Source organism: Aquila chrysaetos, chromosome 6 (assembly GCF_900496995.4).
Source record: "Aquila chrysaetos chrysaetos chromosome 6, bAquChr1.4, whole genome shotgun sequence".
NCBI classification, from domain to species: Eukaryota; Metazoa; Chordata; class Aves; order Accipitriformes; family Accipitridae; genus Aquila; species Aquila chrysaetos.
The window spans coordinates 23937275-23956085 of NC_044009.1; the positions used below are offsets into that span (position 1 = coordinate 23937275).

General features: G+C 42.0%; 1 protein-coding gene across 12 annotated transcripts in view; it reads left to right on the forward strand.

The window, feature by feature from the left end:
• PLEKHM3 (pleckstrin homology domain containing M3) overlaps positions 1-18811 on the forward strand; it is a 126284-nt gene that overhangs the window by 61837 nt on the left and 45636 nt on the right. For 10 of the 12 annotated variants that reach the window (XR_003924098.2, XM_030019237.2, XM_041124660.1 and 7 more), the window contains one exon: positions 12835-12992. The exons of 1 other annotated variant lie outside the window; for it this stretch is intronic. Coding sequence is in view for 10 of the 11 variants with exons in the window: in XM_030019237.2 (XP_029875097.1) it covers positions 12835-12992 (158 nt within the window). In the remaining variant the exon portion in view is untranslated. Of the gene's footprint in view, positions 1-12834; positions 12993-14828; positions 14915-18811 lie in introns of all 12 variants that reach the window. One more of the 12 variants, XM_030019246.2, reaches the window with a different exon arrangement.

The window sequence follows — 18811 nt, forward strand, 5'->3', positions numbered from 1 at the left end:
CTTCTTTTCTGATCACTCAGTCCTCATAAAATTACTGAGAAATGCTCAGCTTAGATTTATACCATACAGCTTGATGACTTCCAAGCCCATCAGTGGTGGTGTCCTTGCCCAGCAGTTCCTTTCTATTGATGCATGAGAAGGATGGGATGTGGCATCTAACCCACATGCCTGTGCTGGTGAAAACCAGTAGTGTGCATGTGGCTATATTGATTGACAAAACTGGGTTTTGGCCAACATACTTTGGGCTTGCTCTAGTTTAGGCATGCTACTGGGATAGGTGCATGACAAACACCCCCCAGCCCACCCCAGCTCTTAACGGATAGAGCCATACCTGTTGTCCTGGTTTCAGCTGGGGTAGAGTTAATTTTCTTTCTAGTAGCTGGTACAGTGTTATGTTTGGGGTTCAGTATGAGAAGAATGTTGATAACACTGATGTTTTCAGTTGTTGCCAAGTAATGTTTAGACTAAGTCAAAGATTTTTCAGCTTCTCATGCACAGCCAGCAAGAAGGCTGGAGAGGCACAAGAAGTTGGGAGGGGACACAGCCAGGACAGCTGACCCAAACTGGCCAAAGGGATATGCCATACCATGTGACGTCATGCCCAGTATATAAACTGGGGGGAGTTGGCCTGGGGGGTGGGGCTCAGGAGCTAACTGGGCATTAGTCGGCAAGTGGTGAGCAATTGCACTGTGCATCACTTGTTTTGTATATTCCAATCCTTTTATTATTATTGTCATTTTATTATTTTTGTTATTATCATTATTAGTTTCTTCCTTTCTGTTCTACTAAACTGTTCTTATCTGAACCCACGAGTTTTACCTTTTTTTTTTCCTGATTCACTGGGTGGGTGGTCAGTGAATGAGAGGCTGCGTGGTGCTTAGTTACCAGCAGGGGTTAAACCACGACACCTGTAAAAGCATTAATGCAAACTCAGTTATATCAATGAGAAGGTCTTTTGCTGTCATTTATTTCATTCAGTGATTCAATATAAGCTGTATCAGCTTAAACTTTTATTAACCAAAGATGTTTACCCATGTAGCTGTACCAGCAGATCATTTTAAGTTTAGGCAAGCCCTTTTTTTGCTTGAGGGGCAGGAGGTGGCAAGTGAGAAGGAGAATTAGGTTTTTGGCAGGCCTGGCTATGCTGAGATGGCTGAAGATTTGTCTGTTGCAGTTCTCTGTTGGGAGTTCATGGTGGTCAATAAAGGCAGCAAAATGCCAAGCACATCTGTGCTGTAGCTGCCACAACTCGGAGTTCAGCACCGTAGTGAAAACATTGATTTACATTGCCAGCCTCCCAAGCAAGGGTTGACACAGCGTGTGTGACAGAGATGCAAGTCCTGCAGTGTGTTACTACTGGTAGTATTCAGCTGACCACAGGTTCGAAGATGTTGCTCAGAGCAGAGCTGGTTTAAAACAGTGGTGGGTTTTAACTGGCGTGTCAGGTACAGCCCCTGTTCTTAAATATTTGGTAGGAGGTAGACAGAAGTAGATAATTGTGTGGAGTCTCTTCCCTGCTCTGCTGCAGGCTTTCTGTGACACACAGGACAGGTATTTCTAATGGGGTTAAGGTAAAATGGATCCCACTTTACTATGTGTATGTTTAAAATAGACAACCTAAGCACAATTAAGTTCAAAAGAGGGAAACCAGTACTTTGGAGGGGTAGTCCGTCTGACCTATTTTAAATATGTTGTGCAATTTAAATACATTAAGATTTTGAGGCACTTAGATAATTCTGTACTTGAACTATGTAAACATGCATCTCAGACCATAACGACATAATGCTAATAGCCATCCTCATGTCCTTCCTTTATGACCTGTGCCTGTATGACTATGGTAACTGTATTAGCAGAAGAATATGAAAATAGTCCTAGGATGGGAAAAACACACAATATACATTTTCATAAATATTAAAAGGTCTGATAGCAAAATGGCAATTAAACAGTTTGTATACTTTCCTGTGGCTGGTTGTGGCTCCTTATCACTCATTTCTGTCACTCCCTGGAGTTTGCTAGCACTGAGCTGCCTTTCAGCAGAACAGGAAGCTTCAGGTTAGCTGATATTCCAGGTGTGTGTATAATTCCCCAAAGTGCTGACAGCTCTGCTTACAATTAGTAGTAATGGCAGTGATCTTACTGTTGTTTCCTTTTTACCACAGCTCTGCTGGGGAAGGGAGTTGCTGTCATTCAGAATGGCTCGTGGTCAGGTAGAGAGCATGGCAAAGCCAGCCAGGCTCGTGGGGGAAGAGCTGGCCAGGAGCATTTTGGCAAGTGGCAGCCAGGAAGACAAGTTCATCTGAGTTGGGTGTGTTAAAGTCTCGGAGGCAAAGTGTGGAGATATAACAAGATTGTTAATAGATATTTTTAATAGCAGAACTGGTTTTTGCGCTGCTTGAAACCAGAGTTTTCAACAGGGCTTATTAAATATATGTGATGCTTTTCCATGTGAATATGTAATCTAGGCTACTTGGCATAAGTGTGGCTTTTTAGAATGAAACTCTGTTTAAAACAACCCAGCAGTGGTGCCAGTGGCTCTCAAGAGCTTCTGAGTTGAGATCTCCAGAGATATTTTAATTTTTTCAGCCCCTAGAAGACGCAGTTGCAATATAAGCTACCCCTTTCCTAGTGCTTTGTACTAACCAGGTTTTCTTCTGTACTTTTTTTTCTGTGCAGAATGAAAGGCCCAGTACTGCAGATCAGGGTTAGCAGTGTGAAAGATTGGGCTCTAACCTCATTGCTGTACTTCACATAAAATGTCTCTTCAGGAGAGGCAGCTGGATATATCTCAAGGAATAACATCCCAAGAAACCAAATTTCCTGAGGAAGCAAAATACTGTCTCAGGGCTACCTGCTTGGATGAGAGAAGAAAAATTTTTTTAGGAATTTTTTTAAAATATACTTTGTACTGACAGAGTTTATTTCAGAGTAACCCTAGCCATTTTCTTGGTATGTTGCTTTCTTGTTCTAAAATCCTTCAGAGGACTCTTCCTCAAAATTCCCTGATCCAGTCCTGTGCAAGGCAGGAAAGTTTCTAATTTTATGATATCACTCATGAAATAACGTCTTGCTCAGTGGGCATGTAGAGTCAGTTAATATCTTGGCATGGAATTGCCTGCTTAATGTTAAGGGGAAAAAAAAAAAAAGCACATATATACTCTGTACCTGAATGCATATTTGCTTGTGTGTGTATTTAGTCACATATGTTTTTAAGCGAAGGAAAGTGCTTTCTGTTCTCTACCAGACAAATTCCTGGTACTCTTTCAGCCTTGTTTGATTAAAACAGCCTTTAACCTTTGCTTGAATACCTGTTTCTTAAAACAACCTATAATTCATCCCTGCAACAAGATTAGGAGAACTTGGGGTGTGACAAAATTGACATGTAGCTGCCTGGAAACCTTGGGGGAAGGAGAAAGGAAGAAAGACAATGGAAACAGCGAGTGTGAAGGCAGAAGCTGTGGGGCTAGGGTCTTGTTGCAGGGCTGGCTGGGGAGCTGGCACAAGTGATTTCCAGGCATGTTGTTTATACTGAGACAATTCCATCTCTTTCTCATTTGTGTCAGCTTGCACCTAGAGACCTGCTGAAATTTCAGGCTTTTCTTCCTTTCCATGAGAGGAGTGGGGGAGGGCTTGAAGGGACCTTGTCATCCACTCTGCCTCCTGCTGTAAATTCACTTGGGACTGTCACTGGTTTGTTCCTCTCCCCCAACCAATGTAAAACTCTGTCTTCACCATGTCCCCTGCCTGTATGTGCTTGTCACAGATTAGCAGAATTTGCTCTTGACCTTGTTCTGTTTTTCCTTCTCTTCCCAGTGCCTGTTATAGTTAGTGGCTAATTTGTGGAATATCACTTTAATACCAAATTAAAGTGCAGCATGTTGAGTGGTCTGGTTTGGAAGGACCACGAACAGCAAATGGCTCTGCTGTCAATGTGGACTGCCTGCCGCAAAGAAGTCAAAGGGAGCTTGTGATTTCTGTTTATTCAAATTCTCACTCATTTCTGCTTCAGTTTGATTTATTTGGTGGTTGGTTTTGTGGGTTTTTTTGTTCTTTGCAGTGTTTATTGCCAGGTTTCCTTTCGGGATGTTCTCTGCCCTGTGTGGATGATGAGTTAGCACGGCACAACGCGTAGCTGTGCGATGTTGCTTTGTCTGTGTCAAGGCCAGCGATGGCAAAATGGTGTCATGTGTGTCAGAGCCAGCACCGTGTGCTGCTGTCAGCAGTGGATGAACGGAGTCCCTGGCCTCACCCCATCCTGTCCACCCTGCTGCCACCTGTACCACAGGCTGAACAGGCCTTTGGGACAGCCAGGGACCTGCAAAGGCCGTAAAGGGAAGAAGAGAGAGAGGATGGGATGGTATCACCCTTACTGCCGGGAGCTGGGATTGTGGCCTATGGCATGGCTGTAGCAACAAAAGATGGGGCTCTCTGGAAGTTACTGCTGTGTTCTTTTTTAATTTGTTTTACAGCAGCACATAGTGACTGATTCTAGTGTGCATGCACACAGATATTAAGAAATCATTCTTCTCTTAAGTCACTTGCAATTTAAATAAGGCAGGCAATCTGAAAGAGGTGACTGGGAGTCAAAATGGAGCAAGGAAAGCTGACCAGACCAGTATATTGCATAAAAGATGGGGCAGAGCTGAGATCTGATATCTGCCTCCCTGGGGCTTTTACCTCATGATTATCCTTCCTCCTTCCATTTCCCTTTCCTCTGAACTAAAGATTAATTGTGCATTGAAATCGTAACAAGAATTTGCGGTGTTAAGAATCTGGTGAACGGAAGGGAAAAAGTCCTCAAGGAAATTAGCAGTCCACAAGCATTGTGTGTTCCCTAGATATAAATGACTAGGAACTTCCCAGCCAGGGAATATGTTTTCCCTTTCTTTTCTCTGCAGCTTGCATTATCCTTAGCTAAGCATATTGTAGCATGCTTGTCTCCAAGTCCATGTTTTCATCGCAGAAATCCCGACCCTGCTGAAATCTGTCGCAGGGCAGAGATTCCATTTACCCTTTGCCCAATCTCCACGCTTAACAAATGTGGAAAATACCTGCTTGATCTCCAGTTAGCAAATAGGTAAAGGCAACCATTGTAGCTTTCCTGTACCCCTGTCTGCTTTTGCTCTTCCCAGCTTGTGACAGAGAACACCAGTGACAGGGAAAAGAATGCATCAGAAAATGATTTCTGAAACAGATTGTGCAATGTAAGGATAGGAGGTAGAGTGTGAAACAAAGATAGTTGACGGCAGCAAAAGGGATCTGAGGCAGGCATTAAGAACAACTTCCCAGCAATTTTGAGCGCTGGAGAGTTGTGGGATCTCAGTGGTGAGAAGTTTTTAAGCAAGTCAGACCGTCATCTGTCAGTTGGTTGTGCCGCAGGGTGAGGAATAAACTGGAGGTTTCTAGAGGTGTTTTTTCTAGCCCTATTTTCTTATATCATTGGTAGTTCTTTCAAAGGCATATTCCTCATCTGTCCTGGAGGTGAAGAAAGATTACTAAGTGTTTAGTTGTCCTCCACAAAGCTTCCACCAGTGGAATTTGGAGGGTGGTGACCACAGTGGTGAATCCAAGCCGGTCTGTTCAGGAGATTTTATTTTCCCTTTCATTCAGTCCAGGAAGTACATTCTCTGTGGTACTCTGAAGTCTAGGTGAAGCTGGAGCTTACCTCTGAGCTTGTTAGCAAAAGGCTTGATTCAGACTAGCTGTTTCTGGAGAGGTAGAAGGAAAACAACCAGGAAGAGGCAGAAACCTTGTCTTTAGAGGATGGTTGAAAGCTGTGCACAATTGTTGACTGCTCCTTCAGATGGCTTCCTTCTGCCAGACATGCTTGTGACACTAATCCCAATAATTAAAGTACTTTCTATCCCATCAGTATATATAATTGAGGATGGTGAATGAGCTTCATGTCTACCACCCCTTCTATTTTCTCAGTGCCTCTTGGCCTTTTCATGTCTCTTCTGCATTGCGTCAGTGCCTCCTGGCAAATTCTGTCTGTCTCTCAGATAGAGCCAAGTGTGCGTCTGGCCTTGAGAAATAATCATAAATTTTGTTCTGTCAGGAGGAGAGGCCAGGACAATCCAGTTGAGATTTGAACCTGTAGTTCAAGGTGTTTTAGGGATTTCATATCACTTAACCCATCCCCTCCAGGCGTCACTTGTGTCTGACATGTAAATCAGACTGGAGGAATAAGTGGAACAGATTGCTTGGTGCTCCAGGAGAAGGTTATGAGGCAAACCTGTGTCTTTAAAGAGAGTGCCTTCTTATAAATGTTATCTGCAGGGAAATACACCAGCCCCTACATAAGTAGTTAATGTTACTGCTTCAGTGTTGGCTTATAAAACAACTTTATCACCTCTATGACTATAATGATTAACAAGCTGATCTTCAAGGGTGGGGTCACAAAGCCATTTGGCAAATTTAGCTTGTCTCACAGTGGCAGTGATACAGAACCTGAGTTTTACAGTATGTTCACTACTTCACCTGGAATACTAAACACTGGTGGTGGGGCTCTTAAGCAGAGCAATAGCAACAGATGCTCCTCTATGAGGATAATAGCCAGGGTTTCCTCCTATGCTTCTGGTACATGAAGAAATTACAGGTCCAGGTCTGAGGATTCAGGAGAGTTGGGGACAATTCTCAGTGTTTATTCCCTAATCACTCAGCCACAGGGAAGTGGTGGTGTTCCTAGACATGCTGTTAGATGATGCCTGTGGTTGTTGGCTGTCCCTTGTGTCAGAGCTGGCAGAATATACAGATGTGGGTAGATTTCTCTTCCTTCTCCTAGGACCCACACTTCCTTCTCTTTAAGTGACCCTCACTCAAATACACAACATAGACTCCTGCAGGAATGGAGGTCTTACTCCTTATCTTTTACTTCTTAGCTAGAGTTGCTGACAAGAGCCCTGCCCTCAAAACAAACACTGACCTGAGAAATTTCTGAAAACCGTACTGTTTTTTCTCTCCTGTCCAGAAAGTTCATCATGTCTGATAGATGTCAGTGTTGATTTATGTGGCCATGATGCAAAGGTTGGGTATTTCTGTGGAACTGGTCTAATAGGTGGGCTGAAGGCTACGGAGGCGTTACTTGAAGCAATAGTGGATTACAGCTGACTCATTTTTCCTTCTGTTTCCACACATCCCCCCTCTAGTTCCCCCTGAAGCCCTTGTAATATTACCTCTTTGGGAATGACACAGTCTGAGTTTGGAGGGGACTTCCATGCTTACCTTGTCTAATCAATATTTGATTGCTTTTCAGTGACACCCAGTCAGAGGCTTCTATTATGTCTTTTCTAATTTGAACAACTGTCAGGGACTGGAACAAACTCTGCCTAATTTTGTATTAGGGGTTTTTTGTGCATTTTTTTTTGTCTTGTTCTGTTTCCCAAACAGAAAGTTATTAAAAGCTGTGAATTTAGGTTACCATCTCTCTGCATTAGAACTCTCAACAGAGATGACAAGTTCTGCCACTGTTACCTTAGCCACTTTTCTAGTTTGGTTTTTAATATGAAAACATATATATTGCAACACTGTGCTCACTACATTGCTCTCCTGTGGGACTAGTTTGTGCAACCCTCCTTCATGCTGGTAAGTATGTTCTCATACAAGGAGTTTTTGTTGACTGAAAAGGGAAGACAAAGTGACTTGAATTCTCTCTGCTGTGTGTAATGGGCTGGGGTTTTGGACCTCATGTACTATGCTGCATGAGAGGAGGAGGTTTAGGGGCAGGGCTAGGGCTAGGGCTAGGGCTGGGGAGTGGGAGCCTTCGGAGGTGGACTTCTACCAGCATTGTGCTTGGCCAGGAGAGCTTGGATGGGTGGTGGGGTCAGGATAGAGCTGTAGCTCAGCATGTGTTGGAGGTGAGAGGACTGCCTCTTCTTCAGTGTAGGCAGCCTCGTGGGCTGAGAAATGTGTCGTGAAGGTAGGGCACAGGGATACCAGTGAGAGTCCCCTGGGCAACACGTGCTGCTCCTGGAAGTTGTCTGTGGGCAACGGTCCTGTTGTGCACATAGTGGGGCTGCTGAGGAGGATTTCTCTGCTTGTGGAGGATGCTGTGGTCTATGGCCTTTCCAATTCTTACTCTCTGGAAACAGCTGGCTGCCTGCGTGTTTCTGAAAACATCCCCTTGACAGCGCAAGGGAACTATGAGTAACTTCCAGTCTTTGGATAGAAGGATCAGGAAACCTCTGGGGGCCAGCAGCCCTCCTGACAAGTAGTTAAACTTTGACTGATCACACATTGCCCTCATGATCATATTAATGTGATGTATCCAAAGGGATTTCAGCTTGTACCATAGACCCTGCTGCCTTTCATCTTCTCTGTCTTCCTGCTGAATCAGGAAAAACATAACCCAGTGCATGTGCGTCGTGCCTTCCCGCCGCGCAAGGCTCTCGCAGCTGTTGCCAACATTGGCTTGTCTGCTAAGGTTTGGCAGTCCCCATATTTCCCCCCCCACCTCACGCATGCAGAGCATAATTGTTTCTTTGAATTTATACTGCTACCCAACTGAACAGTAGCACAAAGATATACAGAGAAGATTTGATTTACCTTTATTCATATCTTTGACTTGTATGAAAAGCCCATGTTCTATGAATCATCTAAAATAATTGTCCCAACACCCCTTTGGCCTGCGTTCAGGTACTGTGTACCCCTCTAGTTTCTCCCACTGCTGCAGACAAGTCTCTGCCTTTCCCTCTTGCTTGTCTATACCACCTCAGCTTTCCCGAGCCAGGTGCAGGAGACTGGGCAGTAAGGCAAGTTGCTGCTCCTGCTGGCTCTTCTGGCTTCTCCTCTCCCTTCCCCAGCAGCCCTGACACCTGCAGCCGTGCTCTGGCCAGAGGGATGCTCTCTGCAGCGTGGGCAGGGGGCCTGTGTGGGAGGCTCCTCCAGAACACAGTTTGTCCCATTTAGGGTGGGAGATAATGTGGCAGTTAGTGTAAAAAGCAGTGTTTGTTTTGTTGGTTTAAATTGTAAGTGCTTTGAGGGCAGGGCCTGTCTTCTATGTGTGTACATGTGGGTGTGTATTTTTATACAATTCCTAATGCGAGACATGCAGTCAGGAGCTGCAAGTATGCAAAGCCACAGCTTTCTGTCCTGTGGTAGCTTAGAGAAGCGTTCTTCCAGACCCACAGAGGTGGACAGTGATTCTGATCTGAACACTGGGGCTATTCAGAGACACAACTTGCTTTGGGCCTCTGAACACAAGTATTTTCCTCCTGTTGTCCCCAAGCAGCATACCCCAAGATACTCCAGGTGCAGCAGTGGTAAGCTAACTGTAAGAGCATGGCCCCATGTCCAGAATCCTTTTGGGATGGGTTCCTTGACCAGTTTAGGAAGAGAAGGCTGCATTGCACCCTCCATCAACTGATGACCAGGATACTATCATCAATCACCTTTCACCCTTAATTTTGGACAACAAAACAATTGCTTGCACTACAAAGAATTTGGACTAGAAGACAGACCTTGCTTTTCATGTCTGCTGTAGGTAGAAGAGAATCTGAACTCAGCAAAATTGTGATTTGTTTTAAGCTTGAGGCTTTTTTTCTTTTAAGAGGCAGGAATATATTTTTAAGCCTTTGCAGGTGCATGTTGAGGCTGTGTTATGTTACAGGGATAAGTCAATGGTGAAATTCTTGGTTTCTGTTCCTTTGGCATACTCTTAACTTAGTCAGTTTTGTGCTAAATTTCCACATTTCTTATGAAGTGTGATGGGCTGTTCTGCAGCTTGTAGTGTGTGATTTCACAGTTTCTCTATTTTGTAAGCTTATTTTGTAAGCTTATTTTGTAAACTGAAATGTCCTTAGGAAAGGTTTGTGTCAAAGCTTAGGAGTGACTCCAACAGTGAGAACAGACATGTGCTGGATTAGACTGCATGGGGGCTGTGGAGTTTCTGTCACTGAAAGGCTTCAGTAGCAGATACAGCTGTAAAGAATGACATAGATGTTACTGGCTCTGCCAAGATGGCCTCTGGAGGTTCCCCCCCCCGATTTCCCTGATATCTGGATAACTCATTACATTTGTTTAACACACTTCTATAATCGCTTGTGTTTCCTTGAAACTCAAGATCAGATTCCAGCATCAACTGGGAGAACATTCTGAGACTCTGCCATTGTGGTTCTGGAATGTCTAAACTGACCAACCCTGGGCCTCTGGGAGTCACAAGAGTGCGCTTAGTCACAGGAGAAGTTTTGACACCTTTGATTACATGTCCTACACTCCTTTTCCCGAGCCATAAAACACTCTCTGGGGAAGTGTTACCATGAAACTCCTCTTGGGGACAGCAAGTACAAAACTTCCTTTTTGCTTGCTAGGGTAAAAGGAGATGAGGATTTTATTCTTATTAGCTACAAACATGAATGGGAGAAGGCTGCAAAGAAAAGTCATATCCTGTGCACAGCCTTGAGGTCTCTGATGAAACAAAATGACACAAAATTTACAGATGCTAAAAATAGTGATAACATCAGTTTGATGCTGCATTTTGTCTTCCTCCTATAATACAGTAAAATGGCCTGTAATTCACATTGTAAAATTGGCGTGCATGGCTCTTTGAAGATATCATCTTCATTGTATGTCTGCAGTGGCCAGAGTTACAAGCCAACCCACTACAGTGCTATGACGAGCCATGCAAATAAATAAATAAATAGGGACAGATAACACCAGCCCCTCAGGGGCAGCTGTCCACTCTCAATCTATCTTGCTTAGGTTGCAAGCTCTTCAGCATAGGAAACCTTTTGTGCCTTGTAAAGACTTAAATTCACCCTTGATGCTTAGGAAGGTAATATATTATGTTAATTTGTTTATTACATTATATAAAATGTAATTTTTAATTCAGAGATGCAACTTTTAAGTCCTTGCTGACAGTCACATTAGTACAGGTTTAGAGAGTTTGTTTGCAGCTCTGTCTTCAGCCTGGCATTTTAAGCTGAGGCCTGTCAGAGGTGGTTGCCACAGCATGAGAATGCTTCGGAAAATATGTATGCATTGTGGTTTATTATCTTTGTATGCGTATTTCATCTATTAGTGCTAAATGGCTTCTTGGAGGGTGATTGTAGCCATGTCACTGGCTGGGTGACTTCACTGTTTCTTTCCTCCTGTTTATTGAATACTACCAGCTTTTGTGTCTTTCCCCTACTCCCAACTTGTTAGGCTTTCAGACCCTCTGTAACTCTGGAGTCTGCAAGCAAAAAATGTCTTCCTTCAAAATGAAAAACAAAACCCAGCTTAGGGGAGCTAAACTAACTTCTGACCATCTGTTAGAAGGTTAGTAATATCACTACTTTGAACTTAATTTTCCTATTTCATGCAGCAGCTTCTCTGCGTTGTTTATATTCTGGTTGAAGGGGATCTTCCTATACCAGGATGCAATAGGAACGTCATTTTTCCTCTAACATGAGCAGATGTCCTATCTGCAGTACTAGCAATAACATTGCCGCTTCCTGTTGTTGCAGATGTTGTTAGCAGGCTAGAGCTGAAAGCAAAGAAGGGGCACGTTTCAGCCCGTGCCATTCAATGCCATCAACATCAATGCTACCTATGCACCTTCTTTTCCACATGTACTCTTTAGTAGTGGCTATCTTGGCTAGCAGACAGGAAGTTGCCCTGGAACACAAATTTATTTCCTTTCTACTTTACATAGGCGAGGAGTGCTTTCAAAATCTCTGTTGTTGTTCTCTGCCTTGACTTTTGCTTTCTCTAGATTCATTTACACTAAATTCAAATTACAAATGTGTGTTATCATATTTAGGGAACGGGTGCCTGAACTGAATCTGGCACACATTTAAGTGTAAATCTCCTCACTCTTAGGTTTCAGGGCACAGCCCTGTGCAAGTCTTCAATCAGCAATTATTGCATTCTTTTTCCTTTTTATAGGAGGTCACTATCAAATCCTGTGACACATTTCTATCACTAATCTGGCAGGCTGCCATTCAGACCACAGGAAGCCTGGGAGAGAAGAATATACACTTAGGGCCTTATTCCATCTTCATTATTCCCTACACCAGCAGAATTCCTTAAAGTCTCTGGAAGTTTGATCTGAATGGAAAGTATTTTGCCTGAATAGCACCCCTTATTGAGGCATTGTCACCAAGTCACAAATTTAGATGAGTGTTGTGGCTAGCAGTTTAATCTATACTGCATGGCTGTTTTTTCACACCAACACAGGGAGTGCTAATCACTTCTAATGGTCTAGCAGGATTATCTGGCAGTGAGGGACTTCTCGATTTGAGAGCTGGACACTGAAGGGAAAAAACCAGTTCCCATTCAAGGCTTTATCTGAAAATTTATTCATTCTGGCAATGAGGGGAATATTGTATTTTAATGGTTTTCAATGGGAAACACAACCTGACTAAAGGAGGAAAGCCAGGGTTCTGTTCACAAAAAATATGCAAAAAAATTGTGCTTTGGAGAAAAAGGAGCAAAGACAAACTGAGATTTATGCATAAAAAATAACGAGAAATGAAAATCATAAATGTAAGGCGTCCATAGCTGTCAGTTAGATGATAATATGGAAGACTTAAATTCTTTTCCTATCTACTTTTTTGTGCCTTAGTATATGAATGCATTGTTGTACTTAAAATGACTACTAATCTTGTATGTTATTGCTGCATAGAGACTTACAGAGAGATAGTAACTTTGTTTTTACGTTTAGATCATTGCCAGTTCATTGGCTACTATTATAATTTCTGATTTCATGGAGCTATAATTGTTGGAAAGTAAATTTCCTGTTTTTTTAACCAGCAGCACTTAGCTGTGTTTCTGTATTAATAAGTACTGTCTCAGTCCTTCAGGGAGTTCTAGTCATTTTTTGGGGGTTCATTCAATATTGTCTTCTCCTCATTTCAGGTTATTGAAGGAAAACTGGCTCCTTTCTTGGGAAAGGTAATCAAGTTTGCCACCTCTCATGTGTACAGCTGCAGCCTTTGTAGTCAAAAGGGTTTCATCTGTGAGATTTGCAACAATGGAGAAATCCTTTACCCCTTTGAGGACATTTCTACAAGCAGGTACTGTAATGTCAGTCATACCTGTGACTTGCGTATCATATCCTTGTGGATTCTCAGCCTCCTGACTTCTTATTTAAATAACTAGGGACTGGATCCCACTAATGCAGGGTATTTCTGGGCACTACACTAGATTACTGGTCCAGGGAGGCCACCATGAGCAGACTTGGAAATAGATGGGAAAAGCTACTTCCCAAAGCCCTGTAAGTCTCAGAACAGCTGTTCAAAAAGGGGAGAGTCCCTAGTAGCATCACACAGTGTGATTTATCCAAAGCTCTTCTGAGTTTGCAAGGTGTCCTGAAAAGCCAAATAGATTCGCTGGAATGATCACGGACACCTTTCTGGTATCTGATGTCACTGGTCCCGTGATGTACTGGGATTGTCCGTTATAGTACAATAACCATCTATTTTGAAGTGTTTTCCCTATGAAATGTTATGGCTAATTCTCTGCTTTCTGTGTGCATACTCCTCTGTGCATATGTATGCAAGATTTTTTTTTTCTTCGATGAGATTGCTATTCTCAGGTGGCTACAAAATAAATATAAGTGTATACCAGTCCTAAATTAAATAAAAGCACCTTTATTTCACATTATATGGAGTACTGGATGCCAGGTCAGGGACAGGAGTTGCATGGAAAACCTAGAAGCAAAATGCAGGAAACCAGAGCAGACTTGGCAACACAGCAGTGTTACTACTCTTTTTCAAAAATGTCTTGGATTTTGAATGAAGGAGACTTTTTTTTTTTTTTTTTAATTTTTTTTAACTCAACAGAAAGACAGTATATCTGACAGCACAGCATTCCTCCATGGATAAGTACTTTTCTGGCTGTTTCAAATACAGTCATTTTAATTTGCTCTCCAAAGTGTTCCGTTGAAGGGGAAAAAAAAATTGAAGAGCCACCTTTGGAAACAATCAAGACCAGACTGTTAAAAGGGCTTCATTAAGAATCTGATTCCCTTGCGTGCACAAAGATGTTAAATTGCAAGTAACCAGGGACTACTCTTTGGGGATTTTCAGTCTGACCTGCGTTTCGAAGACTGTTTGCACATTCTTTTTCCAGACTCTAATTCTAAAAAATGCATTGACAAAGCAATGGGCATAAGCTAAACAAGGTGTGCAGCTGAGCTCTATAAACGCTTTTCAAGAGATAATGTATCTAGGGTGCATGGTGAGATAGGCTGAGTTAAAAAGAGAGAGACTAAGATGACATAAAACATAAGATGTCTATTGAGACTGTATAAAAGGCAATTGAAGATATCCCCAAAAGATTGATGAGAACGTGTAAGAGCATTTGGGAAGACAGGTTTACTTGAAATGTCTGTGCATTTGATTTGTCTGGGCGGTTTTGGTCACAAAAACATTGTTGGGTGTATATTGTTGCCCCGCCCTTCAGCTGAGATCAGACATACCTTGCAATTACAGAGTTTAAAACCTTCTGGAATCAAATAGTATTTGTCAGCAGTTCAGCGAAAGCCAAAAGAAGCGGCTCTAGCTCCTGTTTTTATGTGAATTAGAACCCAGAAAGGACTTTTGTTCATGTTTCACAAATGTGAAGTCATGGTTGATGTGATGCCAAAGACAGCGGTCTTTGTTAATGATTTTAATTAAAAAACAATCAGCATGAAAGGTTCTCCAATATTTCTCTTTCTTATTTTGTCAGAGGTCATTCTGCTGACTCCTTTTGTACTCCTTATCACTAAAACTTGATTTTATCTCCAGCATTTTCCATTTCCCTTCCTAGTTAGTTTTCCCATCTGATTACTACTCGTGTGTGCACATGCACCTCTGAAACTAACCAGATTATTTCTATTCTATATTTTTGCTCTTTTCTACCTTCAGGCTGGAGGCAAGTCATGCCAACAGAGGAGATTATGTGTTTTACTGTGCAGCTCCATCAGCTGCAAAGCAGTGAGGAAGAAGGCCAGGTAGAGGCATTTTGTGTTTGTTTCCGTCTCTTACAGATGAGAGAGATTTCTGAGGTAGGTGTGCTGACCACTACAATGACAAGTGTAAGGTGAGGAGGCTAGTTAGAAATAGGTAGATGTACAGAGTAACCTGTGGCAGATGGAATGGCAAGTCATAAAATGTGTGAAGACTTGCAGTTATACCTGAAGTTTCTGATGACATGTTCAGCTTTCCTTGTTAGTTAAGTGTCATACAGAGCTCTGAGTAAACAGTTAGCTCAGATTTGTGATTTGGTTGTGCTATTCTGAGTCCACAGTGTGCAGTGAGAATTGACTACGATTCCCTTTCTCCATACTGGTTTTCTGGAATTGCTGTTTACAGCATAGTATTCACATCTTGTACTCAGTACTAGACTGCCAGTAGTACCCTGGATGTAGCTGCTGAGTTAAAGAGGGAAGAGCAGCTAAGCTCTGAAGACCATGTTTTTCCTTCTTGCTTTTGAATGTTGCTCGTTCGCTTTTCAGCATGCTACTAGTTCTACCAGCAAACTGGGCTGTTAAGGGTGCATGACAGCTTTTGCAAACTTCACCTCTCTGTTGAATGTTTAAAAAGTGAAGTCTTTTTGAGGGTGTGTGGTGTGTCTGTGTTGAGCTGGCATTTGTTTTCCTGGCTACCTCCCTGACTTTTCTCGCTCTTCGGAGAGAAGTGACAGCTGTCAGAGAGGCCATTACAATTGTGAGGTGGTTCTCAGCTGGCTGTTACCTTTCCATCTTCATGGTCTCTTAGGTCAGCTTTGAGGTGGAGAGAGTATTTTTCTCCAAAATATTCCTAGCAGTTTCTGGAGCAGTCTTCAGTAGGAATTTATGAAGGATGGGTCTTCTTTAGATAGATACAGCTGAGGGAAAAGGAGGGCCCCTCTTGAGGGCTGGAGTTTCTCTTTGGTCAGGTTATTTGCTTGAGAGTCATTTTTGTCAGTCCTTGAGCAAACAGAGTGAATACCTGGGTTATGCACTCCTCAGGGTTTGAATACACATATATTACATACCCTTCTCTCACTAATCAGCATGACACATTCCTTTGTTGGCAAACGGTTCCAAAACAAACACAATCAGTTCACTTAATTAGCGGGTCTGTGGGCTGTGCTTGGCAGGCTCTTTACATCCTGCTCAACAATACAGCGCAACAGTTTGCTGCCTTGAATGTAAGGGTGGGCTCACAAAGTCATAAGCTTTCTAATGATATTTCCTTTCTGTGGCTTTTCTTGGGAGGTGGCCATTCTGCACAGAGCTTAATGAAAGCCGTGATTCAGTAGTTAAACAATTTCTTAAAAATTGTCCCATCCTTTTGGATGCCTCTTCCAATCAGTTTGATTCCTCTGTTCCCCATTTTCTTCTTTTCTGTCTTACCCATATTTATATAACAGTTCATTGGAGTTCTTTCTACATTTCACAATTTCGGCATCTTTTTGGTGGCCTTTAAATCACGAGAACTGTATTTAAAGCCTCCTGAGTTAATTGCACATTTCGTGGAGCAAATTGCCAGTTAATGTAAACTCTCACAGCTCTGCTTTTGCTGGAGCTTTGGCAACTTAACCTAAGCATCTACCTCCTGTTTTATTTCTTGGACTAAATTTGCCCTGAGCTTAAATTTAGAAAATAAACATATAAAATTATCCTATTATATCACTAATTTTATTTTTACAAGTGTTGTAAAGTGAGTTTCAATAGCCCTGGTTATAAACTGGCTTGTTAGAGCTATCTTTGTCCATTTGTTAGCAGCCAGGCACTGCCCCTGAAGTTGTTCTGATATTACTTGTTCTTCATTAACGTGGTGAAAAGTTTTTGTTTCTTTCTCCTAAAACTAAAAAAAAAAAAAGCAGAAGTGAAAAGAAGATGCCCATGTAGTGGTACTGTTGTCTATAAAATGTGGCTGTATTTGTTTTATAACCTAGAACAATTTTTAATAAGTTTTAAATCTTAAGGAATACTGAGAAAAATACCATTGGAACAAGAATACAATTATTCATTAAAAAGGGTTTTCTGTCCAATTAGGTAATTAAGTAATTACAGTTATGGTTAAGATTATTGCTATTATATGCTACTGAAGTTTTGGTCTTGCCTGTGTGTCAGCATCCTTACTTTCACAGGCAATTTGTTGTGTTTTGCTGGTAAAGCTACTTGCTTGGTTAAGAACCATTTAGTCAATTCCTTGCCTTTTATGTGGTGACTATAGATGTATGTGAACCATGGAGAGCTGCTCTTTTGTGTTTGTATTCATTTATCAAGGCTAAACTGTTTTCACTTTGCAAAGTTGATTTGTTCTGCAGATCAGTTAAGACATGTAGACCTTTTAAGATACAAACCAGAAGACCCAAGTTTAAAATAGATGTGCCACAGAACAGGCTTGACTATATCAACCAGCTTGGATGCCTCTATAATCTTTGGCCACCATCCTGATAAGACCAATGAATGTACTTAACTTTATACATAGTGAGAAGTCTTACTAAAGCCTCTGAGGCTGTGCTTAGCTTTATGTGCATGCCAAAGTCTTTGCAAGATTACAGCTCACTGTGTTATGGATGCTGTGTCACCGGACAAAACCAGCTTTGAGCATTTGGGAGAATGTTAGCTATTAGGTGGAGAGACTGAAAGACGTAGTATAGAGCATTTACAGGAAATACCTTGGCACAGGTCAAAGGCATCACTCGAAGTATATCACCTTCCGTCTTGCTTTGATTAGTTTGTTTTATGCTAGACAGTCTTTCCGCAAGCCCAGTTCACCTGAGCTGTGCTAGTAGCTTAGTACCTAATTTTTGAAAGAGCTTAGCTTATCGGATGTTGATAGTTGGTTCAAAGCACCTTGAAGTGATCTGCTCAGCACTTCTTTAAAGAAACTTAGGCACCTAAGTAGATGTTAAGTTCTCTTGATAATTTAGTTTCACCTGAATCTGTCAAAACTGGTCAAAATCTTCTGGCCCAGACCTTCTGATTTTTGTCTGTGCAGGGTAGCGCAGTAATGTTGTCTAGAATACATAAAAAGAAAGAGATAAAATATACTGGCTTTTTCTTCAAGCATTGTATTTTTGGAACTGAGTTAGCTTTAGAGGTTGGTTTTACCTGCCTCATGTCAGAGTGGTATTAACTAGAATGTTCAGTGTAATGGCAGACACTTATTTCAAGTAGGAAGGTCTCTGCAGTGCTGCCTTGTGCTCTTCCTTGCTGGCTGAACATGGCAGCCATCTCATTTCCAGTTTTATTTTGCAGGTTCCCTGCTGTGCCTTCTTCCTCGCTCTAGATATTTCCAACTTGCCAGTCAGGACCTTTTAATTCTTCCTCCTCCTTCCTCATGCGAAATCCCTTTTTAAGATAGACGGCTCCATCCCCCAAATATGGTTCCTTGTAGACCAGACAACAGCTTTTCAATTGCTTTTTAGCCCATGAAAGCCAACACTGCAAACTCTTAAGAGCTCAGAAATTCTAAGATTATCTTAAGGATCTTGTTGTTTATATACTTACTTTATTTTTTTTAATGTTAAGTTCCTTTTTTCCATCTTGGGTCCAGGTGGGCATGTCTTCAACATTATGGCAGAGCTATGAAGTCCAGGTGCCTTTGCCTTTCTTTTTTATTAAAAGCATAAATCCTGGCTTAATCAGAGGATTTCCAGACTTGAGACTTACAGAAAAATGCAAAATAGTAGAATCATGCAGTGAAATTATAATGGTTGAGGGCAGTTTATGATATTACTGTTAATAGTATTGCCTGACTCTTTGCTTTTAGGTCTTCAGCCACCCCTTTGTGAATACAGTTCATTAATAATAGGAGAGGTAGAGGGGTGAAGTCCAGTTCATGGCGTGGCAGCTAGCAGAGGCAGAGGATATATGTTTGAGCAATGTAAACACTTGATTCTCTGTGGCATC